Source organism: Parambassis ranga, chromosome 16 (genome assembly GCF_900634625.1).
Source record: "Parambassis ranga chromosome 16, fParRan2.1, whole genome shotgun sequence".
Classification (NCBI taxonomy): Eukaryota; Metazoa; Chordata; class Actinopteri; family Ambassidae; genus Parambassis; species Parambassis ranga.
In genome coordinates this window covers 15754119-15779324 of record NC_041036.1, presented here as the reverse complement: position 1 = coordinate 15779324, position 25206 = coordinate 15754119, and the positions used below count along the sequence as shown (strand labels likewise).

General features: G+C 41.3%; 6 protein-coding genes across 14 annotated transcripts; 4 read left to right on the top strand and 2 right to left on the bottom strand.

Moving 5' to 3' along the window:
* The first annotated feature begins 1946 nt into the window (after window positions 1-1946).
* cblc (Cbl proto-oncogene C, E3 ubiquitin protein ligase) lies at window positions 1947-13165 on the top strand. 9 transcript variants are annotated; one of them, XM_028426366.1, is made up of 14 exons: window positions 1947-2137; window positions 2534-3002; window positions 7289-7435; window positions 7526-7682; window positions 7918-8039; window positions 8321-8458; window positions 8550-8637; window positions 8754-8885; window positions 10132-10317; window positions 10506-10652; window positions 10845-10891; window positions 11318-11404; window positions 11507-11562; window positions 12634-13165. In XM_028426366.1, the coding sequence occupies exons 2-14, from the start codon at window positions 2626-2628 to the stop codon at window positions 12765-12767; spliced, it is 1818 nt and encodes a 605-aa protein (XP_028282167.1). In that variant the 5' UTR covers window positions 1947-2137; window positions 2534-2625; the 3' UTR covers window positions 12768-13165. The 9 variants fall into 9 exon arrangements, with proteins under 9 accessions (XP_028282167.1, XP_028282165.1, XP_028282163.1 ...); XM_028426364.1 differs by having other exon boundaries at window positions 2476-3002; XM_028426362.1 differs by having other exon boundaries at window positions 2293-3002.
* Window positions 13166-13210: 45 nt separating this feature from the next.
* Window positions 13211-14611, bottom strand: LOC114449040 (trypsin-like). The gene is made up of 6 exons (XM_028426374.1): window positions 14542-14611; window positions 14275-14431; window positions 14088-14186; window positions 13830-13996; window positions 13626-13762; window positions 13211-13547 (listed from the first exon to the last, which is right to left on the bottom strand). Exons 1-6 carry the CDS (start codon window positions 14579-14581, stop codon window positions 13395-13397), a joined length of 753 nt encoding a protein of 250 aa, XP_028282175.1. The 5' UTR covers window positions 14582-14611; the 3' UTR covers window positions 13211-13394.
* An 830-nt stretch (window positions 14612-15441) lies between these two features.
* Window positions 15442-17226, top strand: LOC114449041 (trypsin-2-like). Its single transcript, XM_028426375.1, has 5 exons — window positions 15442-15566; window positions 15661-15814; window positions 15899-16158; window positions 16635-16771; window positions 16863-17226. Exons 1-5 carry the CDS (start codon window positions 15527-15529, stop codon window positions 17013-17015), a joined length of 744 nt encoding a protein of 247 aa, XP_028282176.1. The 5' UTR covers window positions 15442-15526; the 3' UTR covers window positions 17016-17226.
* Window positions 17227-18240: 1014 nt separating this feature from the next.
* On the bottom strand, window positions 18241-19637 carry LOC114449042 (trypsin-2). Its single transcript, XM_028426376.1, has 6 exons — window positions 19562-19637; window positions 19253-19403; window positions 18886-19136; window positions 18665-18801; window positions 18479-18580; window positions 18241-18392 (listed from the first exon to the last, which is right to left on the bottom strand). Exons 1-6 carry the CDS (start codon window positions 19599-19601, stop codon window positions 18345-18347), a joined length of 729 nt encoding a protein of 242 aa, XP_028282177.1. The 5' UTR covers window positions 19602-19637; the 3' UTR covers window positions 18241-18344.
* Window positions 19638-21676: 2039 nt separating this feature from the next.
* LOC114449043 (trypsin-2-like) lies at window positions 21677-23064 on the top strand. Its single transcript, XM_028426377.1, has 6 exons — window positions 21677-21746; window positions 21906-22056; window positions 22173-22423; window positions 22508-22644; window positions 22729-22830; window positions 22917-23064. Exons 1-6 carry the CDS (start codon window positions 21707-21709, stop codon window positions 22962-22964), a joined length of 729 nt encoding a protein of 242 aa, XP_028282178.1. The 5' UTR covers window positions 21677-21706; the 3' UTR covers window positions 22965-23064.
* Window positions 23065-23457: 393 nt separating this feature from the next.
* On the top strand, window positions 23458-24885 carry LOC114449044 (trypsin-2-like). The gene is made up of 6 exons (XM_028426378.1): window positions 23458-23573; window positions 23733-23883; window positions 23994-24244; window positions 24329-24465; window positions 24550-24651; window positions 24738-24885. The coding sequence occupies exons 1-6, from the start codon at window positions 23534-23536 to the stop codon at window positions 24783-24785; spliced, it is 729 nt and encodes a 242-aa protein (XP_028282179.1). The 5' UTR covers window positions 23458-23533; the 3' UTR covers window positions 24786-24885.
* The last annotated feature ends 321 nt before the right edge of the window (window positions 24886-25206 follow it).

Here is a 25206-nt window from a genome sequence, read left to right as displayed (position 1 = left end):
TGTCTTGAGGAATTTCCACTCAAGTTGGATCATCCTTTAATGTGACTTTTCACTTTCATTTTCGGAATCAGAATCAGAGATACTTTATTGATCCCAGGGGGAAATTGCTTGTATTCCAGGTGCTCCGTGCATACTCAAAGACAGGTCAGAAATATATAAAATAAGGTAAAATAGTAAGAGTAGAATAAAAATAAAATTTTAAACAATAATAAAAATTTAAGTTATATCCAAGTCAAGTCAAAACTGGTAGTCATATATAATACAACTAATACTGTGTGCAGTGAAATGTGTCAAAAAAAACCCACAATAAATCCAATATGGATATAACAATATAGTAATAACAAGACAGTGTGTTAGATCAGATTGTCTGATCTCAGAGGGGGGAGTTGTACAGTTTGATGGCCACAGGAAGGAATGCCCTCCTGTGGCACTCAGTGGTGCTTTTAGGAGGGATCATTCTGTCACTGAAAGTACTCCTGTACCTCAGCAGCACGTGGTGGAGAGGATGGAAGCTGTTCTCCAGGATCCCCTGCAGGTTAGACAGCTTCCTTCTGTCTGACACTGCTGTCAAGGAGTCCAGCTCCACCCCCACAACATCACCGGCCCTTCTGATCAGTTTATTGAGTCTGTTTCTGTCTGCTGCTTCCAGTCTGCTGCCCCAGCACACAACAGCAAACAAAATGGCACTGGCAACCACAGACTGATAAAAATAGAGGCGGCTCTGGCCCTTCTTCTAGAGGGTTTCACTTTCACAAGTTTAGTGTCCAAAACCACTCCCAGGTATTTGTTGAGGATTACAAAAAATGTCTTTGAGTATGATTCCAAATCCAGACCTTCATGGGTTAATAATTTTGATTTACATTGATCATTTTTATATTATTTTGTTCTCATTGTATTCAACTATGTAATGAATGAAGATTTTCAACTGGAATATTTATTTCCTGGAGATCTAGGATGTTATTTTAATGTTCCCTTTGTTTTTTGAGCATTGTATATTTGCCCAAAGAAACATTTGCTGAGATTATTTGTCTTCAGCAAGAGATGGTGGGTGTGCTATTGCAGCACAGGTGGAGACAGTGTTTTTGAATGATTTTTATCCATCTATCTACTTTTGCAGTTGAGGTAAACTAAGTTGTAAATTTACATGTCCGTTTTTTAAATCAAATGTGCATCATTTAAAGTGTCACACTGTGTAGTATAAATTAATTTTCCACTGCAGTATTTTAAACAGTTATTTAGTAAAAACCCTTCTGGACAGACATGTGTATTCATGCATAACATGTAACAAATGTAACTTTATGGAGCATTTAATGCTTTGAATAATTTGTTTGACAAAAAATGCATTAAACACAAACTACAGCTGAACGCAGTGGGAGTAGATTTGTCTGTATTGAATCATAAACTAAACTCTAGGGACATAAAAAACATTTCAGGAACTTCAGGAATCGTCATTCCTCATCATCAAGTCACTGTACTGCCCATGCATGGGGCATATTTATTAATTTATGACAATGTATCCAACTCAACACCAGCCTCATGGTGGTGCTAGAGGAAAAGCTAGGTGATAGCAGAAACATCTGTCAGTCTGCAGCAAACAGCACACAAACCCCTAATAATGTTTTTAAGGTATTTCAAAATGAACTATGAGTATGAGTACAGTGATCTATGAAAATATCTGTGTATATGCTAACTGAATTACCTGAACTACACAGTGTGTTCCTGCACACTGACAGTCAGGTGTAGGGGAAAGAATCTTTGGCCTTTGCTTTCATCTGTATTCTAAATCTGAATCACATTGTACATTCTGTTTTCATTTTTAGTATATGTTTAGTTTTGAGTCCACACCTCTCCGTCTTCCTTCTTCCCTCCCACCTCTCTCTCTCACCATGTGCAGTAGAGCAAAGAAAACAAACCCGTTTGTCTAGCTGCAACCAGGAAACCAATCAAAGAGTGAACCAAGACCAGAGAAGGAGAGAGAGAGAGCGAGAGAGAGAGGGTGACATAAAGAAAGACAAAAAGAGCAGCATGTTTCAGGCCACGGAAAAGGACATGTTTCCGTTGTGCTGAAAATAGATGTATCATCTCTGTTGACCCTGAGAATGTAGGACTGCCGTGTTGCTGTGATGTACGCATACATGTAGGTAAGCAGAAAGTAAAGTGATAAACTGTGAGTAAAGACAGCTGAATGTGTGGAGATAAAGAGAGAAGGGAGTGGGGTGTTAATAATTTGAACTGTTCCAAGTGTTGGGTGTCAGTTTCACACCTTGTTTTTTTTCTCTTTCTTTTTGTTAGGGAGGTCTTTAAATACTGGCTTTTTCTTAGAAAGGAGGGATAAGCTGAAAGTGTACAGCAGTGGCAGCTTTTAATGGAAGAGAACAATGCTTTCTTAGGATGTAATTACATGTTGTCTCTATGGACTGTTATGTATGGATCAATTTTAGAGTTAAAAATGCATTATTTTCTGATTAATCTTAGGACTCACACATGTCAGAGCAAACATTCATGCACATGCTGCAATTGAACTTTCACACAGCTGGACCATATTTATTTCTTCACCACACCCCCACACAAACTGACATTTAAGGCAGTTATTGTTTGATTACTCTCAAACACACCGGAAGAGACATGATGGCAGCAGCAAGTCTGGGAGTCTCCGGGAGCCCAGAATCAAGCTCCGAGCCACTTACTAATAGAGATCGGCGGCTGATGGCCAAGACCCTCAAAAGACTGGATAAGCTCTATGAGCTGTCCACTAACCCTCGCCTAGCCCTGAGGAACAGTCCACCATACCTGCCAGACCTGGTATCTGAGACCTCAACACTGCTTACGCAAGTCTGGGAGCCTTACCAGGCCTTCAGGGCTCTAGGCGGCCAGGTCCCCCGGGGAGACGAGGCCAAATACCTGAGGGTCCATGTGCGAAACCTACTGGATAAAACAGACAGGGCTGTGCTGCTCTTCAAAGAGGGGCGGGAGAAAATATTTGAAGAGCCATCGAGCTACAGGTAAGAGGGCCGCTGGCTAACATCCACCTATTTAAACACAAGCGACAGTCAGTTTGGGTCAGAGACAAACGATAGTCAAAAACAATGAACATTGATTTATTTATTTGTTAGTTTACTTATTACTTTCCATGTTTGCGTCATTATAAATGCAGACGTGGGACCCTCATCAGGCTTTTCCTAACACACATGTTCAATTAGGGGTCAGTTTGTACAAAGCGAGGAAAAACTTTTTTTAAAAAATAGTTATACACACCTTGCATCACGATGTGTGCTACATGGATTTCAGGGGATTTTAAAGCCGCGCAATTACATTATTTAAATATATTAAAAGAAGCAGAAATGTCCTTTTTTCAGAAAGTGTCCTATCCCAGTAATCAGAAGACTGTTCTGGGTGCTTTTGAATTTTTACTTCTATTGGAACCACAAATAATAAACAGCCTTCAGGTGGATTTAAACAAAGCAAACATCTGACATCTCGCACCCTGATGTCAAAAGATCTGTGTGATCAGTTTTCCACTAGAAGTGTGAAAAGAAGTATTATAACTCAATATTTTCCCTTTCTCTCAGCCAGATCATTTTGTCAAAACCCAAAAACAGGATCTCCTGCCAGATTGTTTCTACATTAATTTGTCCCTGTAACCTCCGCGTCTGTAAGACAAATAAACTGATTGTGGATTTGGAAAGAAGCCACACATATCCTCATATTCCCATTCAGTAGTCTGGGATCAAGGCTAATCCGCTTATTTAAAGCAAACAAAAGCTACACTACAAAAATAGTTTATTGCAAGCTTATTATTGCATAACCAATGACAAGTTAATAAAAAGTTGTTCAGGCCCTCCTCGAGAACTACATTGAAAAAACTGAAGTAGATCTAACACTATGTAAGTAAAACAGAATAACTGCTCTGGTTTTGAGCAGTTTAAACATTCCTGTGCATACTGAAATGATCGTGTTCTGTAACACTGCTGTTTGGCCAGTGTGGATATTTTGGAGCTGCTGAACAGCATGACTTTTTTATTTTGAGTTTGGGCCGCATTCCCCTGCTCCTGTTCAGGAATACTAATGATGAAGGTGGAAAAAAGGGCCAAACCTGCACCTTTGTAATGCTAATATGAGGAAACTAGGAAAAGCCACAACAACGTTTGAATCTTAGCAGCTTGAGCACAATGTCTAGGCGAAAAAAAAAAAAAAAAAAAAAAAAACATTTTCTGTGTGTATACCAATACAGCAGTATCCACAAGCTGTACAGACGTACCCCCGCTTCTATTGTACTCTGCATGTGGTGTAAATTGAGTGGTAGAAATTATTTATGGTCCCAATTTCTTGCTTTTTGTTTAAACTATGAAAGTATAATACCAGATACTTTGTATAGAGAAAAAAGATTTTAAAATGGTATGAAAAAGGCTTTCAATATGAGTTTTATTAAATTTTCCACGTTGCAATAGCATCAGAAAATGTATTCTTATCAATACTGAGATACTAATTTACAATCATCCATTCCTATTTATAGCTAATAGATTGTCTTTCGGCGACTGAAGATTAAACAAAGCTGTTCACAATAAGTGTCTCCAGGTTTGCTGATTAAGCTAATCAACAACATAGATTTCTAACATAAACATAATTAAATACTAATTAACAGGACACAGCTGGATTGCTTTACATTTTAATACAATCACTCTGTTCATGCGACGACTGAGTTTCTCACTACAGTAGGGTAAAGAATTGTTTTTATTTCTGCTATATACGTATAAGAGAGTGCGTTATAACTTATATTTATAGTATAGTTTTAGTATATTTTCCATACTGTGAGATATCACTGTCAGAAACACATTCTTATGCGTAATGGTCTGAATATTTTCTATTATCCTGCCCTAGCTGTCTTATACAACTTCAGTGATTAGAGATTAAACAATGCTTTTCACAATGAGATTCACCCTCTACCTGGCAAAGCCTGACTGTATTGATTTGTGTGTATGTCGACCAAAATCCTACTTAAACTGACGATATTGTTCTTCCTTGCGCTCGCTTGGTGGAGGTGTTAACGCTCAAATATTTATATTTCACTTTATAACTCACTCACCTATAACTAAGCAAATTGTTACAGATCAGGTGCACTCAATGATTGTCTTGCAGCAGAATTTTAAGATCAGACAAGCCATATTCAAAGATTTATTGCGTCATCTTCGTAAAACAGATGGCTTTCTCACCGCAGCAAGGACTGCATGGGCAGTCAAGTGGCAAATTAACACAGTGTTATGTTAGAGCAAGTTCTGTAAATATTGTCCTTCAGACTTCCACAAGTCTGCATTTTCTAAATCATGGACTGTTGGACCATTTTTTTTTAAGTTCTACCTGACAATCATGTGAAGCCAAAACTAAACTAAAAGCCGAGTTATGTTTTTTACCCCCAGTGAAAGGAAAATAAATAACATGCAAAGGTAAAGGTGCAAACTATCACACTGCCTACTATAGGAGCAGAACAACATGGCCTATAAATCAGCTAATTCATTAATTGAAGTTATGCTCATGTATACCATCACTAGTGGGATGTAGTCGGAGAACAAGAATATAAATGCCACACCATTACATACACGTACATTCTGGGCTGAAAGTGTGATCAAAAGTTGTCATAGTACACTCACAGAAATTACACCCTTTACTATTTTAAGTTGCATCTTTGCTGCGAACACCAGTAGGTGGAAATACTTAATCAATTTGAGTATGGTCAACCTCCGTGTGTGCCGTAAACTGTAGTTAAATAGCTTCCCTGCATCTCAAAAAAAAAAACCATGATGTGAATTTACTGTTTAAGGGTTAGGGTTACCACCATTAATTGTGTGTGTTTATACATGAGAAAGTTTATTTTTAGATTAGATTAGATTAACTTTATTAATCCCCGTGGGGAAATTAAGTATACATTTTTAGGAATGCTCAGAGTAAATGCTCAGAGACCCGTGTCTTTAAACTACATAGCAAAATATGATAATATGAGGGTTATTACAAAACGATACATAGCTATCCATAGTTAGATAACACCACTATTAGACTGCTTAAACTGAGCAACATAATGAAATGCAGTGAATTTCTCTGCCCGCATCTTACATTGTTGCATGTAACACCTTAGTGGTGATTGTGATGTTCCATCTGATGATGAAGACGCAATTTTCCTCCAGCTCTTATTTTCTATGTGCATTAATGAATACCAGGAAACAAGTCAGCTAGCAACTCGCCTAGGAAGGCAGATATGGTAGAATGCAGAGTTTGTGGTTGCCATGAGATCTCTCGAGGTACCGGTAAAACTTTTTCTCTTTGCCAGCAGACAGAATTTCTGAATGTTGCATTCTGTTCGATGAAACTTCTTCCGCTAACTGCTAACAGTTACAAAAGTCAACCAAACAAACAGCTGCTATAACCCAATGCATCGTCTAATGTTGTTATTGTACAAAACCTATTTCCGCCTCATTATTGCATCCTTTTGAATTATATTTTTAAGCTGACAGGCTCAGCCAGACTGAGAGATGTGGCTTGCACGTTTCCTCCCGCCTCCTCCTTTACTACACTGTTTTCACCTCTTCAGCACCATCGAGGTTTTCTTTCACTCATTGAGGTCGAAAGTTTATGACCACTTTCCACACTACCAAATATATTTCTAATTAATCTCGGATACCTGATCAAATCTGAAGATTTCCAGAGTTGTACAACTGTCAGCAGAAGCTGTACTGTGAAAGTAGTGACAGAAGTCCTCAGTAGCCAGCTTAGAGTGAGAAGTATTGGTCAGGTATTTGTCTTTAAATATCAAGCTGTATGTTAAACTTACAAAAATGTAGGCTTGATTTCCTACAAACTTAAAATTCACAAAATTTGCACAAAACAAAAATACATTTTATACAAAGACAAGTGAGTCTTTGTCTTTGGCCTCAAGTGACACAGTGGCCACTGGAAAATCTTGTGGTATTTACAGACAAGCATGCAGCAGACAGCATCCTGTTTGCATGCTGGACTACCTGTTGTGTGTGTTTGCTTTAAAGCAATGAGTCTATCTGTGGAAAGTATCAGCAATGCTTGTTCTAACTGAAACAGAGCACATTTTGTACACCGCAAATTTAAATAATTAGTGTTACCGATGAATGCAATACGATAAAACATCAAAAAATAGAATGTATATATTTTCTGCACATGCACACGAACTGTTATCATTATCATTATAAGATGTTTCTGTACTTCTATGAGATCCTGAGGCCAGCAAAGTGCACATCTGAAAGTCTGCTTTGTCTTTCATTCTCAGGAGAAATTTGACCAAACTGTCCTTGCTGTTCAGTCACATGCTGTGGGAGCTAAAGGCCATGTTTCCAGGGGGACATTTTCAAGGTGACACATACAGAGTGACTAAGACAGAGGCAGAGGAGTTCTGGAGACATTCATTTGGCACCAGGTGAGTTCAGGAACCTCTCATGAATATTTTATTCTATTCTTTTATCTGCATATACTGGGCGTTGCCTGAATCTACTAAGTGTTCTAACAGGTGTATAGTGCAGTGGAATACCTTTAAAGACGAGCTGTGCAGATTTCATGCATTTGAAGAAGGGATGGAGTCCATGGCTTTGAAATCAACCATTGATCTCACCTGTAATGACCACATCTCAGTGTTCGAGTTTGACATCTTCACCAGACTGTTTCAGGTAAGGTTTTAGCTTTCAGTAAAAAAAAAAAAGATTAATCAAAGAATGACATTTTTGAAAATATTCTTATTAGCTTCACAATTACTAACACCAGCAAATCATGCCTGGAAACAGAAAACAGCTAGTCTGGCTGTATATAAATGTAACAAAATATACTAAAACTAGAAACCTCCTGCTGTTTCCAATGTCACATTTGAAGTCACTACACTCACCTAAAAATCCTCTCTTCTTCTAGCCCTGGAGGTCCCTTATAAGGAACTGGAACCAGATGGCAGTGATGCATCCAGGCTACATGGCCTTCCTCACATATGACCAGGTCATAGCTCGTCTGGAACACTACCTGCACAAACCTGGGAGGTGAGGATGAGCTCAGCATCCTTCTCTGACTGTCTGCATTTATCAGAAAATGTTAAATATTTCTCAGATTTATTTCAGGCTTAAGAGTGTATTAACATTAAAAAGTTTGCAAGCTTTTTTTTTATTATTAAAGTCATTTGGTTATCCCATTGTTGGTCTCCATGCAGTTATGTGTACAGTTAAACACAAGCTAAGCGAATTTGACTTAAAAGTGGAAAACATTAAGGTACATACATATTAATCTTCAATGTTTAAATGCTTCCAAATGTATTTCCTCCTAGCTATATCTTTCGCCTGAGCTGCACAAGAATGGGCCAGTGGGCGATAGGCCATGTGACCAGAGAAGGTGACATTATCCAGACCATCCCGCAGAACACCCCTCTCTACCAGGCACTCATTCAGGGCTTCAAAACGAACTGGTTAGGATGAAATCATACCCACAGATCAGATGTATTTAATTTTGTCAATGTGCGTATTCTGAGAGCTATGTGTTATTTTTGGCACCTGTAGCTACCTTTACCCAGATGGCCGTGATGTGAACCCAGACCTCACAAGCTTGTGTGAGCCGACCCAGAAGGGCAAAGTTAAAGTTACAGAAGTGGGTTTTCTTTATATCAATTATACAGTGGTCTGGCAGATCTTTAGCAAGACATAGATCATATCCTAATTCTATGTGACTAACCACTTTCACCACCCCCCTGCAACACCAAACAGGAACAGTATGAGCTTTACTGTGACATCGGTAGCACCTTCCAGCTATGTAAGATTTGTGCGGAGCGGGACAAAGACACTCGGATCCAACCCTGTGGACACCTACTGTGCCAACGCTGTCTCAGAGGCTGGCAGGTATAAGCCCTCATTCACTCACTGAAACGTTTCCCAACATGTATCTATTTTCATATAAAACCACAGTATATGCTACTATCCGCTCATACTGAAATGGGTAAATGACTTACTGTAAGAATTGTGGTTTGCTCAGTGGAGCGAATCAGTCTCAGTTCAGTGTATCAACTGAAAGTACATTTATTTTTGTAGGCCATTCTCGCTGTTAGTCGTTGTTCCACTACTGTAACAATGCTAGATATTTGAATGTGGCTTGGGGTTGATGTCCAAAAAATAGTCTGTATTTCCCATGCAAACATTTTGTTAAAATGTGACTAACCAAAAAACTATTTTAACAAAAATTTGCAAAGCTTAAAATACAGAAGTGAGCTAAACAAGTTCACAGCAGGTTCTGATGTTTTCATATCATTAGATGTAGATTAACTTATGCACTCTTTTAATGGTCCCTCCTCTATGTACACATTTTGAATGAAAACATTTTCCCTGCTATGAACACAGTTGCCTTAGTCACTCACACCTGCTCTATCACACTTTAAGTAAGCCAGCAAGACCATAGCCTCCAGGCTGTTGAGCTTTTGTAAAGGTGCAGAGCAGGAGGTCCTGACATTTTGGCACATAACTTCCTGTGTGAATTTAGCCTCACATCCTCCTTAAACGGTGTCAAGTACATTGACTCTGAGAACAGTGTGTGTGAGACAACAGAGAGAGAAGCATGACAAGAAAGTTAGATAGGAGTTGTGGATGTGGAAATGTTTTAAGTTAATGTTGATTCTAGCCAAGCAAACTTCTTTAAGAACAGATTAAAATTACAATGGCCTTCACAAAGTCACAATGTACAGACTAAAAAGGCCATTAATAACTCTTCAAAGCGGTGAGGACCGAGTAAAAGAAACAGTCCAAATAATCACATACTAACGTACGAATGGAAGAAATCTGAAAAATCAACAAGAGGACACAAATGCCCTAAATGACAACAGAAAACCCAGAGGGACACACAGTCCACCGCACTACTCTTTGAAACAAGTACAATGTTAGTTACAACGTTTCACCTTCATCTTCAAAACCACGCTCTACACTGTGTCTGTTCAAGATAGTATTTTCCACCCTCTTTATAAAGAATTTCTTTGTTCACAAGGTCAACATTTTCCACTACACTTCCACTACACACGTCATTGAGACAATGATGCCTCTGCCTTTACATGGTCTTTCCCTTACCCCACCCATGACGGCTCACTGATAATTATCTTAGCAGAAGTCAGCCGGCCACACCTGCCCATACTGTCGCTGCGACATTAGGGGAACGGAGTCCGTCCTCATTGAGCCCTACCTGTCAGGCAGCAGTCAATGGGCAGAGGAGGAGGGCGATGATGGTAGTGAGGATGAGGACCATGAAGACATTGAACTCTTGATACAGGAAATGGCCGCCATAAGGAAGGTAATATATCTTGATATCTATAAGATGGATTTACAAAACTCAGCTTTTGACTACTATGAGTCTGCTATTATGAGTCAGTCTCTTTCTGTGTACATAGTTAGAATTGTATCCTCATTTCTCCTCCCTGTTCTCTCCTGTCACATTACAAGAAATGCTTCTCTCTGACTGACAGTATTTTTTTCTAACAGTTCTCAAGTTTGGAGTGCCAGGATCCTAGCTCTGATATCAGTGCTCCACCCCTGCCCCCTAAAAACACTGCACAACCACACTGTCCATCTCCCTACAGCCAGCCTCAGACATCTGAAACAAAGGTTCTGTCCAGACATTCTCATTCAGTAAGTCACATACAGACACGGTTTGCATAAAGTTAAAGTTGTGGCAGCTTTGGCGATGTAATATTTTCGGGTCTTCAAGACAGAACTCTCAGAAATGTTCATGCACAACACTGCAGAGACTCACCAACTGCCCTGTGGTTGTAACAGTTGCTGCTCACACAGTCATTGTGACCGGTTTCCTCCCTTCTGCAGGCATGCGCTGGCAATGAAACACACAAGTACAAACAACAAGCAAAAAGGTGAGACAAATGTATATTTCTGTCAACAAAGCAGCTGAAAAAAAGAGTTTGATTATATCCATAAAACTTTAAAGCATTTCTTGCTGAGATAAGAATCACTGACACTCTTAGTTCAGTTCGTCGAACTGTTGTGTGTGCATGTTTTTTCTTTATTTGCCTGTACAGCTACATACTTTTTATGTTGCAAAAAATACAATTTATGCTTGCACGAATGAAAATGTTGTGGCAATTTCTTTCTAAGATCAATTCACAAGATCATGGCACATAATATGCAATCATATTGGACAAGATCAGCACAACTTTCCAGAAGTCTATACAGAAATGATGACTTATCCTAATTATGTTTTATTTTATACAAAGAATTTTACAGAGAGTATTTTTGTGACTGGTCCATTGAGAAAATAATTATTTTCTTTCCAAATTTAGATGCCAGGGTGACGGCTCACGCAGTGGTGAGGAAGAGAACTTTGCAGGCTTGCGGTCACTGTCTCTCACACACAGGCAAATGACAGTGTAATTTGCCATTAATAAACATCAAGAACACAAGTTTATGTATGTATGTTCAGACCGCAGCTAATTTAAATACAGCTCTGTTTCCACCTCTCTTTGTAACAGTGCTGAACACATCAGCAATGCAATGTTTCCTTCTTCCTCTCAGAAGGGAGTTGACGGTAAGACCCTGCACCCCCAAATGTGCTCATGATTTGTTCAGTTTAAATTTATATTAAATTTACTAGTTTACAATCCCAGTTTGAAAACAATCCAAAATATCTCTTCTGATTTTTTAACTAGAAAACTAGCTAATGAAAGGTGCCCAGTTAAAATGCTTTTAAATAATGTTATTGAAAACTTCTTTCGTGGTTGTTTTGTTGTTGTCTCATCAAATCATCAGATCTCTGAAATCCAAAACAGGCTTCGTTGTATGATCTAGACATGACTATGAATAAAACTGGGTAAAGCTAAGCGGGGCTACATTGCTAATACACTTTTCTTTACTGTACCCTTCTGCGCAGCCTATATTTCGTCTGAAACATCAGCTATAACAAACCTTAGCTGTGTTTACAGATAATGCCTTTTTACAACGTGGTGCTTTCCCAGGCTTTCCTCCGGAGGTCAATAAAAACAAACGCCAACTTCAGGACAACTTGACTTCCGGACCCGGCGAGATGCTCGCTTTCTATTGGACGCGGGGACTTTGGTCACAGCACGTGCCGCAATGAAGCGTCCTGCAGAGCGATCTGACACCGCGCGCCTGTCGCTAAAAACACTTAAGTCATATAAAATATCAAAATAAGTAAATAAATAGGCTAAAGGTGTAAAAAAAATTATATAAGGCAGAAACAGGCACATATAGGTCACACTGAGAGTGCGCGAATAATGTTAACAGTGCAAAAAAAAGTGTGCAGTACAGGGTATAGATGAGTGCAATGAATGACCAAGCTTATTATGGTGTAACCTGAGGTTCAAAGAGGATGTAAGATGGCTAGTGTGGTGATTTGACAGATAACAACAGAAAAGCAAAAACTAAACTTTAAACATTCTGATGTAGTGCAGTCATTAAAATCCCCTCAGTAATGCCTATTTCCATTGACTGCTCAATATTTTGCTAAAAAAAAAAAAGATTGTAGGTTGCCTAACACTGCTTTGGTTCATTGTTGTTTTCTACATGGACAGTTAACTCATCGTGTATAGTCTCCTTTTAGGATGTGAGCTACATGATGTCTTTTTGTTATTGTGCATAGGAGGAGTAGGATGGCTGGAACCCTCCAGCCCAGGCAACGAGAGAAGAAGAAGAAAGGAGAATGAGGACAGGAGAGCAGCGCTCAGAAAAGACAAACATGGCCCGGGGGAAATGACAAGAACAATGTCATCCTAAGTGATAAACCACAAAGCAAAAAATAACAGGAGACTAAAACCTTCAGCCTTCAGTGAATGTAAAGACCTAACTGTAACTGTGACTGCATGCCTGGAGTGAAGTGGGTGGGACTGGCTGAGAAATTACCCAGTGTGGCCTCCTGCTGTTCACTAATCACTCTGCCTTTTTCAGCATGGTGGGTTCAGAACTAATTCATAAAAACAGTCTCACATACTGTCTCCTTTTATAATTAAAGCATTTTCGGAGCCACCATGAAAAATAAAAAGAAATCTAGAAAAGACTTTGATTAAAATTTGTGGGCAAATGAAAGGGGCCAATTAAAATCCTACCTCGTCCATTAACTTTGAGCATGTCCTTAGGCAGTCCTATTTCAGATAAATAAAGATGTAACTGACACATTCTCATGTGTTTTTTTTATGAAAATACAGACAAACAAGTGGAAGTGATGTATTCCAAAAGGTTCCATTCATTTTTTATTGTGTGTTGAGCCCGAATATATAAGTGAGGAAACTGCTCTGTGATGACAAGAGGGAGACGGGAACTTGATAGCTGTTGTGGTGGTAATGAAGGGAAGAGAACAGGAGAGAATAAGTTGCAGAAAGGGAGGATAACAGATGAATAATATCATCAAGGGTGGGCTGCCAGGGTGTCTCGAATCCAGTAGAGGTACTCGCACACTTTGACGTAGACACCTGGGTATTTAGGTTGAGCACATCCCTGGCCCCATGACACCAGGCCATGGACTTCTCCATAACACACCAGAGGGCTTCCAGAGTCACCCTGACGAACACAGGCAGAGTGAGCGTGTGTAGGTGCACAACATGCATTCATATCATTAACAAACACTCGCACACTTACATTGCATGCATCTCTGCCTCCATCCATGTATCCAGCACACATCATCCTGCGTGTGATCATGCCAGGATAGGCATTCTGACAGACCTGTTCATCCACGATGGGCACATCCAGACACTGCAGCCGGGTAGGCATGTTCACTGTAACGAGCAGAACACATATGAACCACACATTCTTGGAGTTCATCTATTTTCAATCATGGCTCACCTTCTTCGCCATCCTTGGCCGTGTTTCCCCATCCAGACACAGAGCAGGGGTACCCTCCCCCTGGGCACCCAGTGGCCAATGGGATGGGTGCAACTGCATGAGTCACCTCCACGGGGTGGAAGAGTTTGATCAGCATGATGTCATAATCCAGAGTCTGGTAGTTATAACTGAACACACGTGAGAAGTTGGCTTTATCTGTTCCTCTGTGCTCATATGCATAGATCATAAAGTCTTTGGATGGATGCTTTTGTCACTCACCTCGGGTGCCAGATGATGGTGTCGGTCTTCATGAGCTGCTCTGTACCCTCAAACACACGCATGTCATGTTCTCCCAGTATGATCTGCATGGCATAGGGACTGAGACACGAGGTTAGATAAACCAGAAAATCAGACTGAAGTCAGATGAATGGTGAAGTAGCAAATATCAATCTGTTAGTGTACTCACTTGTACCAGCAGTGGGCAACAGAGAGCACCCACTGCTTGTTGATGAGCACACCACCACAGAAGTGGTAGCCATAGTTGAGAGAGGCCATGTAGGGACGAGAGTGCGGCTGACACTCCTGCCCACCGATGATCCTGCCATCCTCACGGGGCACTGCCACTGTTACACACAAACACAAGAACAGATAGAGAAGAATTACGTTTAACCACAGCCGACTATCTTATTTTTGGTCTTATATTTGTGTGTCTCCATCTTTCTTCATGTGTTACCAGCAGCCCCAACCATCAGCATCAAAGCAAGCAGTCTCATGGTGTCTGGTGAAATGATCAGAAGACACCTGGACACACCCCTGGCTCATATTTATATCCTGCCAGTGCCCCCAACCCCTCCCTTCTTTCCACTCCCACCTGTGTCTTCACACTCTGTCCTAATCTCTTGGCATCAAGTGTTAAGCCGAATCTCTTATCCGGTTTTCTTATTTGCCCCGTCTGCTCCATCACAGCACACCCACACCTGCGGCTATGTCAAGGTCTCCACACATTTAACACATGTTATCTCTTGCTTCACTCCATCTTGGCAACTTTTATTATGGAAACTGTAAGAACACTCATACAACCTTTTTTTCAAGCTTGGAGCAATATGAGTGAAAGGGGGCAGAGGGAGAGAGAGCGAGAGAGAGAAAAAAAGATGAATGTCATAACATTTTAGAGGAATAACTTTGGCTGAAAGAAAATTAGAAAACAAAACAATTGTGTATTTTGTCGAGCTCTATGTTTGGTTACCCTTGACTGAGAGCCAAAAGAGGTGAGAAAGAAGCCACCTGTGGTCTCAGAATTAGAAAAACAAAACAACATGCTGCTTTTCTGTTTTTGTTTCAAGCAGGCTTTGAGCTCTGATAAGTGCTGTTAAATGATTTTTTGAATTATGCCTCTCTGATATGGCACAGCATGACAGCAGATGTTGGTGGTGGGGGGGGGTCTATGTGTGTGTGTGTGTGTTTTTTTTTAAATGATCATATTGATAATGGTGCATGTGTGCACCTGTCACAAAAGCAAATACAAAATGTTATTTTTGAAGGGTGGGAGGCGAGGACAGAAATTTGGACATGGGTTTGTAGATTAGTGTGGAAGTATAAACATGTGGATAGGGGAGGAGTGCATGGAAGGTCACAGAGAAGAGTTGAGGTATAAATACAGCGAGCTGCAGGTCATTGACGTCCGGTCTGGTTGTAGGAAGGTGTGAGTCAGCCTGAAGATGATTGGTCTGATTGTTGTCTTGTTCCTGGGCGCTGCAGGTAAAGATTTAAGCAAAAACATATTATGACAAATTATTTTCACCAGCAGTTGAAAAATATCACCATTATTTTGTATTTTTGTTTTATGATGCAGCCGCAGCACCAGCAGATGACAAGATTGTGGGCGGCTACGAGTGTACGCCTCACTCTAAACCCTGGCAGGTGTCAATCAATATCGGCTACCACTTCTGTGGCGGCTCCCTCATTAACGACCAGTGGATCATCTCTGCTGCCCACTGCTGGCAAAAGTTTGTATTGCATCATTCTGTTTAAAACAATCTCCCACCATCTCTGTGGAAAAGAGGAATGTGAACATACTTTTTTCTTTCCAGCCCCTATGCACAGATTGCTGTACTGGGTGACCACCACATCTGGATGCATGAGGGCACAGAGCAGTACATGGCAGTGAATGCAATCTACTGGCATCAGAGCTATGATTATAAGACCCTAGACTATGACATCATGCTGATGAAACTAGCACACCGTGTCACTGTGAACCAGTACGTCAAGCCTATCGCTCTGCCCAGAGCCTGTCCCACACCCGGGGTGATGTGCACCGTGTCTGGTTGGGGAAACATCTACAGTGATGAAGGTGAGGTGCACCTGATTGTGACAAGAGATGTCAAAAAACCCTCTGGTTTAATAAAGGTTTTGTCAGAGACTTTGGTCCAAAGAGAGGAACAGAAAGAAAACATGACAAATTACACTTCCAATCCACAGATCTGAGCACATTTCAAAAAGTACTGATTTATTTTTCAGCTGCTGTCATGTACAAAAAGCAGGCTTCTCTCTGGTCTTTTGCACACAACAACAGCACAACAGTGATTGTAGCTATTGTTTACTTCTCACAAAAACAAGACGTGTCAAGATCTTGTTGGCTTACCACCCGTGCCGACAATCTCTCTGTGCAGAATCATGCTCGGGCATGTAGAGAGGGGATCTTGAACTTCTCTGTTTTTGTCAAAACAACACAAAACAATTATGGATGCCATTAAAATGTGACACTGTGGAAGCAGCCCAGAATACTCAATTACTACTTAATGTGTTCTTACTTGCTCTTATCTGCAGTGTTCAACCCATTTAACCTTCAGTGCGTGGAAGTCCCCATCCTGTCCTCAAGGGACTGTCAGGGTTCCTATCCTGGCAAGATCACCGACCGCATGGTGTGTGCCGGGTATCTGGAGGGAGGAAAAGATTCTTGTCAGGTATTTCTATACACTTGCACGTTGTTATGTTAACATGTTACAAAAACTTTTAATGGTATGATTAAAGCCTTATTTCCCCTCCATTGTTCAGGGTGACTCTGGTGGCCCTCTGGTGTGCAATGGGGAGCTGCAGGGTATTGTTTCTTGGGGCCAGGGTTGCGCCTTGCCCGGCTACCCTGGTGTTTACACCAAAGTCTGCTCTCTGATGCCCTGGATCAACGACATCCTCTCCAGATATAGCTAGACTGTGATCTCTCATCACAGAAACCCATGTGAGAGGGGAAACCAAGAGAGAGAGAGAGGGAGATGGAAATTGGAGGAGACAGGAGGCAGTTGTGGGTAGTGCCAGTGAGAAAACACAGTAGGAGGGCGCCTAGGAGAGCCACAAAGAGAAGCAGTTAGAAAAAGATGTAAGATGAGAGGACACATTCAATAAAATCTGTGACTTTCTGATCCATCTGTGTGATTGTTTGGTGTTTTACAGCTATGGGCTGTTTCCACATTTCCCCTTAAACACATATTACCCACACTCAAATGATCACAGCTAATAGCGTTCTAGAGGAACTCTGCACAAACTCAGGTTGTAATCAGCAATGACTGCATGCAAGCCTTATATTCAAGTGCTGGATGTCTTAATAAGGTTGTGTCAATATTTACATTTGTTGGAGATCACAAAGGAAGGAAGGACACAGATCGATATATAATTAAATAAACATGAAGGGAAATTTAACTACCGAGTTCCATTCAGTGCTGAAACCATGGCCGATTCATTTTAAAAACAAATAATATAGAAGTGATATTTATTTTTATTTCATGCCGTTGAATCAAATACTGTCTCAAAGCCACTTTGCAAATAAAAATTGGACATTCAAAGAGCAACATCACATCATATAATGGAAACAGTTTCCACTTTAATCATGTGACGCCGCTTATGACTGTGCTGAAATGAAAGAAGGGGAAAATACCCACAGGCTTAAAAACTGTCCCCATTCACAGAAACACTGCCTGCAATTTCTTACAGGAGAAGTAAGTTCAGCATGATTGCCTGGCCTTCCAGGACAGCAGAAGCCATCAGCAGTCAGTCCAGCTGTCATGTTTGACACTTTTGAAACAAGTAACTGGCTTCCTGAAATCACTGGAAGGAGAGCTGTACAGAAGAAGCTCCCATCTGTGACACACAGACTGCAAAGCACCTGTTGATCTGTTCAGGAATGTGAAATATTCCTCCTCATTATTGCCACATGAGGCACAGGAAGAGACGAGATGATTAAATGGAATGTGACAAGAAGATATAATTTATGGTATGATGTCAATTTATTCATTATTCAGATTCAAGGTTCAATTAGTTTGAATTTTTGATTAGTAACACTCACATCTTTGAATAAATTGTTGAAGTGCAACTTCGGATGCAGTTTGTATAGTGTGAATTTCCTTAAATGAGAAGGAAAATAAGGAAACATTTTCAGGAGAATGTTTGCATTAAGTTATTTATTAGTCATATTGTTCAGTACAGATGGGACAGAAACAGCAAATGATGTTGAGCTGTTTGACTGAACTTCTTTGACAGGATCACTTAGTAGCTGGCCATGGTGCTCTCCAGCCAGTCGTTGAAGATGCAGACCTAAACATGAAGAGCACAAGTGTTAAAGGAGCTCATAGATGCATCGGATATGTTTTGTTTAAATGTTTGTCTTCTTTGAAAGTTACCTTAGCGTAGACACCGGGGTGGTTCTTCTCAGCACATCCGTATCCCCAGGACACAACACCCTGCAGCTGACCGTTGCACACAACGGGGCCACCAGAGTCACCCTGAGAGCAGACAGAGACGATGAAACTCAGGAAAACAAGTGAAGTGTGTCATTCAAGTTGTTTTCACATTCCTGCATCAATTACCTGGCAAGAGTCCTTGCCTCCCTCCAGGTATCCAGCACAGAACATGGCATTAGTGATCATGCCAGGATAGGAGTTCTTACAGTCCTTGTCAGACAGGATGGGGATGTCCAGGCACTGCAGCTTGTTCTTGTCAGCAGCTGAGAACAAAAGCAGATTCTATGTCAGTAGGCTGTCTGTAAAGACAAATCAACACGGGCCTTAATGCAGGACTTATCACTCACTGGAGCTCATGGTGTTGCCCCAGCCAGAGACTTTGCACATGGTGCCAGCGGGAGCACAGCTGCTGGGCAGAGCCACAGGCTGCACGTACTGGTTGAGGGTGGCGGGCTTGCTCAGCTTGATCAGCATGATGTCATTGTCGATGTTGTAGGAGCTGTAGTTGGGATGGCGGATGACACGGGAGGAGCTGATGAACTGCTCAGTTCTCTCGTCGATCTGGATGTTGTGCTCTCCAAGACGCACCTCCACGCGGCTGAAAGGAGGAAAGGCAGGGATTCAGTGCATAAATGACCATCAACTGATTGTGTGTGTGCCCCTCCACTACACACTCAGACCCCGAATCTGGAATAAACTTGAAGAATGACTTACGACTTGTAGCAGTGAGCAGCAGACACAACCCAGTTTGCGTTGACCAGGGAGCCACCACAGAAGTGGTAGCCAGCGTTCAGAGACACCTGATGGGGCTGGGAGTGGGGTGTGCACTCATACCCTCCGACGATCTTGTCATCCTCCAAGGCAACTGAAACAACAACAGAGACATCAGAGAAGTGCTGAGTTCGAGTCAAACTTTAAAGTATAATGTGTCTGAATAGGTGAATCATAGTTGTTTCCACTAGAGGGAACAACAGACTGTTGGAAGACAGGAAGAGAGTCTGCTCAAAGAAAATTCACACTCACAAGCAGCTCCGATGAGCAGAACAAAGACCAGAGACCTCATGGTTGCTGTGTGATCTTTCGATGGGAGGACTTCACCTGGAGCCCTGCTTATATATGCAGAGGTCCCTCTCATTTTTTCCACTGTAGACACCTCCCAAAGATTTCTTGACCAATGAGAATAATGAAATTTTTTTGTATTATGGAAAAGTAAATATTTGGCAGGTCAGCAGCACTGACTGTATCCTGGATATCAATACTTGTCGTCTGTGTGTACCTTAAAGTTTTTCTCCTTTCCATGAGAAACACTATGTCTTGATTATCCATTGTAATTACAGTTAAAAATCCAATGTTACATGTTTGAAGCTGCATAGTCTATGCAGGGTTACCTCTGTATTAAACAGGTGTGTGGCTAACCTTGACATAGCTGCTGTTCTGCAGATGGTCTGATTCACAAACACCAACTCACATGTCTTCATATAGAACACTTCCAATATGTTGACTCAAGGATAAGAGCCAAAGGTTGGTGATAAACCAGTCTACAGTTATTTTAGACAGCTATTCTTCATTGATATGCAGTCATATAATATGAATAACCTGTAAGAGCAGGTCTCAGTGAACAGCTTCGATAAACACGTGTGTTAGGATTAATACAACATAGGGATGGGAATAAAGATCAATATGAAGAGATCTCTGTCAAACAGTGGAAGGACCACTGCTGGATATGTTAGAATTAAGAGAACAAACATCAGTATCATTACCCAATGTAATGATAAGTCAAAGCCAAAAAATGTCTGAATTTGGTCTGATGAACTGTTGCTGCACATGCATGATTGACATCACCACATGCAGCATTGAGCTGCATGGTATTGTATTCTGGGGCTAGTGTGTGAAGACCTACCCTGGTGTCTGCACCAATAAAAACACATCTACTGCACAAACAGCTGTAACAAGCTGACTGATGTCTTTCTATTTTTAGGTCTGCGTGCAATCATTATGACTGCACAACACCATGGCCAGCTCCACCAATAACCCTCCACATGTGCACAATAAATAAATGTTTATTGTAGATGGAAAATACATTCGAATTGATAACTGCACTAAGTGTGTGACCAATGTTTTTAATGAAGCACACACATTTTTTATATTAAAGTGCTTACGACCAAAGTAATGGGACATTTTGACATAAATAGTTGGACTTTTTCAGGTATAATATTTGTACTTTTACTTAGTGGATTGCACTTTTTTGATAGGTATAGTTATCTTTCATTTATGCAGGATTTACTAATTATGTCAAATAATCATTTATTATAGCAGACTTCTGTTGTGTTTGTGCACATCTACACAGAACAGACATGCAGCCTCTCTGAATCTGTCTCATATTTTTCTGCACAAACAGAACACTTTGTTTTTTAAAGTTAAGTATAGAAATTATAAATCAGACATTTTATGTATTGTGTGTACACATGCAGAAGATTTATCCTGTATGATTTAAAATGTAGGAACATAAACAAAGATAAAGGTAGAATTTAGACAGTATGGTTAGGTGTTCATATAATATTATTCTTTAAATTGTGGTATGGACGAGGCAAGGCAGCAGGTTCATATTAGGCACTGAGAAACACACAGCTGTGTTGAAACACTGACTGGTGACACACAAACGTTTACCAAAATAAATGTTTTCCTTACAAACTGTGTCAATACAGATATAGTCTCATATAAGGAGTAGATAGACTGAATTTCCCCTCAGGGATCAATAATCTGTCTACTACTATTTATTCATTCAATTAATTATTATGTCTTAGGAGTTTTCTTATAAAATATACAAATCTTAAAATACTTTCCAAACGTCATTACATAATAGCCTCACAATGTAAGTGAAATAGTGAATAGACTTGATTGACTGTTGAAAACACCTGTATTGATAACATAAAGGGGAGGGGGGGGCAGGCACAATTATTTCCTTAGACTTTTTCATTTAGATTTGCCAACAAGAAACCATTTCTATGTAAATCTGGAAATTAATAATCAAACCCTAACAATCCACCACAGGTATTGGATCCTTGCTTTACCAATGAGGATGCTTAGAGAGCAGGGCAGGGCACCCTGTGGACATATATAAGCAGGGCTCCAGGTGAAGTCCTCCCATCGAAGGATCACACAGCAACCATGAGGTCTCTGGTCTTTGTTCTGCTCATCGGAGCTGCTTGTGAGTGTGGACTTTCTTTTGAGCAGACTCTCTTCCTGTCTGCCAACAGTCTGTTGTTCCCTCTAGTGGAAACAACTATGATTCACCTATTCAGACACATTATACTTTAAAGTTTGACTCGAACTCAGCACTTCTCTGATGTCTCTGTTGTTGTTTCAGTTGCCTTGGAGGATGACAAGATCGTCGGAGGGTATGAGTGCACACCCCACTCCCAGCCCCATCAGGTGTCTCTGAACGCTGGCTACCACTTCTGTGGTGGCTCCCTGGTCAACGCAAACTGGGTTGTGTCTGCTGCTCACTGCTACAAGTCGTAAGTAATTCTTCAAGTTTATTCCAGATTCGGGGTCTGAGTGTGTAGTGGAGGGGCACACACACAATCAGTTGATGGTCATTTATGCACTGAATACCTGCCTTTCCTCCTTTCAGCCGTGTGGAGGTGCGTCTTGGAGAGCACAACATCCAGATCGACGAGAGAACTGAGCAGTTCATCAGCTCCTCCCGCGTCATCCGCCATCCCAACTACAGCTCCTACAACATCGACAATGACATCATGCTGATCAAGCTGAGCAAGCCCGCCACCCTCAACCAGTACGTGCAGCCCGTGGCTCTGCCCAGCAGCTGTGCTCCCGCTGGCACCATGTGCAAAGTCTCTGGCTGGGGCAACACCATGAGCTCCAGTGAGTGATAAGTCCTGCATTAAGGCCCGTGTTGATTTGTCTTTACAGACAGCCTACTGACATAGAATCTGCTTTTGTTCTCAGCTGCTGACAGGAACAAGCTGCAGTGCCTGGACATCCCCATCCTGTCTGACAAGGACTGTAAGAACTCCTATCCTGGCATGATCACTAATGCCATGTTCTGTGCTGGATACCTGGAGGGAGGCAAGGACTCTTGCCAGGTAATTGATGCAGGAATGTGAAAACAACTTGAATGACACACTTCACTTGTTTTCCTGAGTTTCATCGTCTCTGTCTGCTCTCAGGGTGACTCTGGTGGCCCCGTTGTGTGCAACGGTCAGCTGCAGGGTGTTGTGTCCTGGGGATACGGATGTGCTGAGAAGAACCACCCCGGTGTCTACGCTAAGGTAACTTTCAAAGAAGACAAACATTTAAACAAAATGTATCCGATGCATCTATGAGCTCCTTTAACACTTGTGCTCTTCATGTTTAGGTCTGCATCTTCAACGACTGGCTGGAGAGCACCATGGCCAGCTACTAAGTGATCCTGTCAAAGAAGTTCAGTCAAACAGCTCAACATCATTTGCTGTTTCTGTCCCATCTGTACTGAACAATATGACTAATAAATAACTTAATGCAAATATTCTCATTCATTTCAAATATTTTTAGGAGCTTATTTTCCTCCTTATATTAAGGTGACTGCATGGTTCATTTGAAAAAAAAAGTCTTCACAGAAAAATGATTGCTTTTCCTTTTAGACCAAAGCTGAATTTGCCACACATTAGAATTAGCGTTGTATTTGAACACAACGTAAGTGAAATAGTGAATAGACTTGATTGACTGTTGAAAAACACATGTATTGATAACATAAAGGGGAGGGGGGGGGGGCAGGCACAATTATTTCCTTAGACTTTTTCATTTAGTTTTGCCAACAAGAAACCATTTCTATGTAAATCTGGAAATTGATCATCAAACCCCAACAATCCACCACAGGTATTGGATCCTTGCATGACCAATGAGGATGCTTAGAGAGCAGGGCAGGGCACCCTGTGGACATATATAAGCAGGGCTCCAGGTGGAGTCCTCCCATCGAAGGATCACACAGCAACCATGAGGTCTCTGGTCTTTGTTCTGCTCATCGGAGCTGCTTGTGAGTGTGGACTTTCTTTTGAGCAGACTCTCTTCCTGTCTGCCAACAGTCTGTTGTTCCCTCTAGTGGAAACAACTATGATTCACCTATTCAGACACATTATACTTTAAAGTTTGACTCGAACTCAGCACTTCTCTGATGTCTCTGTTGTTGTTTCAGTTGCCTTGGAGGATGACAAGATCGTCGGAGGGTATGAGTGCACACCCCACTCCCAGCCCCATCAGGTGTCTCTGAACTTTGGCTACCACTTCTGTGGTGGCTCCCTGGTCAACGCAAACTGGGTTGTGTCTGCTGCTCACTGCCACAAGGCGTAAGTCATTCTTCAAGTTTATTCCAGATTCGGGGTCTGATTGTGTAGTGGAGGGGCACATTCAGTTGATGGTCATTTATGCACTGAATCCCTGCCTTTCCTCCTTTCAGCCGCGTGGAGGTGCGTCTTGGAGAGCACAACATCCAGATCGACGAGAGAACTGAGCAGTTCATCAGCTCCTCCCGCGTCATCCGCCATCCCAACTACAGCTCCTACAACATCGACAATGACATCATGCTGATCAAGCTGAGCAAGCCCGCCACCCTCAACCAGTACGTGCAGCCCGTGGCTCTGCCCAGCAGCTGTGCTCCCGCTGGCACCATGTGCAAAGTCTCTGGCTGGGGCAACACCATGAGCTCCAGTGAGTGATAAGTCCTGCATTAAGGCCCGTGTTGATTTGTCTTTACAGACAGCCTACTGACATAGAATCTGCTTTTGTTCTCAGCTGCTGACAGGAACAAGCTGCAGTGCCTGGACATCCCCATCCTGTCTGACAAGGACTGTAAGAACTCCTATCCTGGCATGATCACTAATGCCATGTTCTGTGCTGGATACCTGGAGGGAGGCAAGGACTCTTGCCAGGTAATTGATGCAGGAATGTGAAAACAACTTGAATGACACACTTCACTTGTTTTCCTGAGTTTCATCGTCTCTGTCTGCTCTCAGGGTGACTCTGGTGGCCCTGTTGTGTGCAACGGTCAGCTGCAGGGTGTTGTGTCCTGGGGATACGGATGTGCTGACAAGAACCACCCCGGTGTCTACGCTAAGGTAACTTTCAAAGAAGACAAACATTTAAACAAAACATATCCGATGCATCTATGAGCTCCTTTAACACTTGTGCTCTTCATGTTTAGGTCTGCATCTTCAACGACTGGCTGGAGAGCACCATGGCCAGCTACTAAGTGATCCTGTCAAAGAAGTTCAGTCAAACAGCTCAACATCATTTGCTGTTTCTGTCCCATCTGTACTGAACAATATGACAAATAAATAACTTAATGCAAATATTCTCATTCATTTCAAATATTTTTAGGAGCTTATTTTCCTCCTTATATTAAGGTGACTGCATGGTTCATTTGAAAAAAAAAGTCTTCACAGAAAAATGATTGCTTTTCCTTTTAGACCAAAGCTAAATTTGCCACACATTACAATTAGCGTTGTATTTGAACTAACAGGATTAGGCCACATTTTATTTCAAAACATTATTGGAACATAAAAGGCTGGCAGGCAAAGCCTTCTTCCAGTGCTCCGACATTTCTAAAGCAACTCAGTCTCTTCATGTTTCTTCTTCTCCTGTCTCCTTCTAAAAACACTTATTCTGAAGTT

Coding starts and splice junctions, on each gene's coding strand:
- LOC114449043 (XM_028426377.1), top strand. CDS start 21,707: ATGAGGTCTCTGGTCTTTGTTCTGCTCATCGGAGCTGCTT. Junction 22,424..22,507: donor GGGCAACACCATGAGCTCCA/GTGAGTGATAAG, acceptor TTTTGTTCTCAG/CTGCTGACAGGAACAAGCTG. Junction 22,831..22,916: donor ACCCCGGTGTCTACGCTAAG/GTAACTTTCAAA, acceptor CTTCATGTTTAG/GTCTGCATCTTCAACGACTG.
- LOC114449044 (XM_028426378.1), top strand. CDS start 23,534: ATGAGGTCTCTGGTCTTTGTTCTGCTCATCGGAGCTGCTT. Junction 23,574..23,732: donor TCTGCTCATCGGAGCTGCTT/GTGAGTGTGGAC, acceptor TTGTTGTTTCAG/TTGCCTTGGAGGATGACAAG. Junction 23,884..23,993: donor GCTGCTCACTGCCACAAGGC/GTAAGTCATTCT, acceptor TCCTCCTTTCAG/CCGCGTGGAGGTGCGTCTTG.
- LOC114449040 (XM_028426374.1), bottom strand. CDS start 14,581: ATGAGACTGCTTGCTTTGATGCTGATGGTTGGGGCTGCTG. Junction 13,997..14,087: donor ACCATCATCTGGCACCCGAG/GTGAGTGACAAA, acceptor ACGTGTGTTCAG/TTATAACTACCAGACTCTGG. Junction 13,548..13,625: donor GAGGCAGAGATGCATGCAAT/GTAAGTGTGCGA, acceptor TGTGTTCGTCAG/GGTGACTCTGGAAGCCCTCT.
- cblc (XM_028426366.1), top strand. CDS start 2,626: ATGATGGCAGCAGCAAGTCTGGGAGTCTCCGGGAGCCCAGAATCAAGC. Junction 7,436..7,525: donor AGACATTCATTTGGCACCAG/GTGAGTTCAGGA, acceptor GTGTTCTAACAG/GTGTATAGTGCAGTGGAATA. Junction 8,459..8,549: donor CAGGGCTTCAAAACGAACTG/GTTAGGATGAAA, acceptor TGGCACCTGTAG/CTACCTTTACCCAGATGGCC.
- LOC114449042 (XM_028426376.1), bottom strand. CDS start 19,601: ATGAGGTCTCTGGTCTTTGTTCTGCTCATCGGAGCTGCTT. Junction 18,802..18,885: donor GGGCAACACCATGAGCTCCA/GTGAGTGATAAG, acceptor TTTTGTTCTCAG/CTGCTGACAAGAACAAGCTG. Junction 18,581..18,664: donor GAGGCAAGGACTCTTGCCAG/GTAATTGATGCA, acceptor GTCTGCTCTCAG/GGTGACTCTGGTGGCCCCGT.
- LOC114449041 (XM_028426375.1), top strand. CDS start 15,527: ATGATTGGTCTGATTGTTGTCTTGTTCCTGGGCGCTGCAG. Junction 16,159..16,634: donor AAACATCTACAGTGATGAAG/GTGAGGTGCACC, acceptor TCTTATCTGCAG/TGTTCAACCCATTTAACCTT. Junction 16,772..16,862: donor GAGGAAAAGATTCTTGTCAG/GTATTTCTATAC, acceptor TCCATTGTTCAG/GGTGACTCTGGTGGCCCTCT.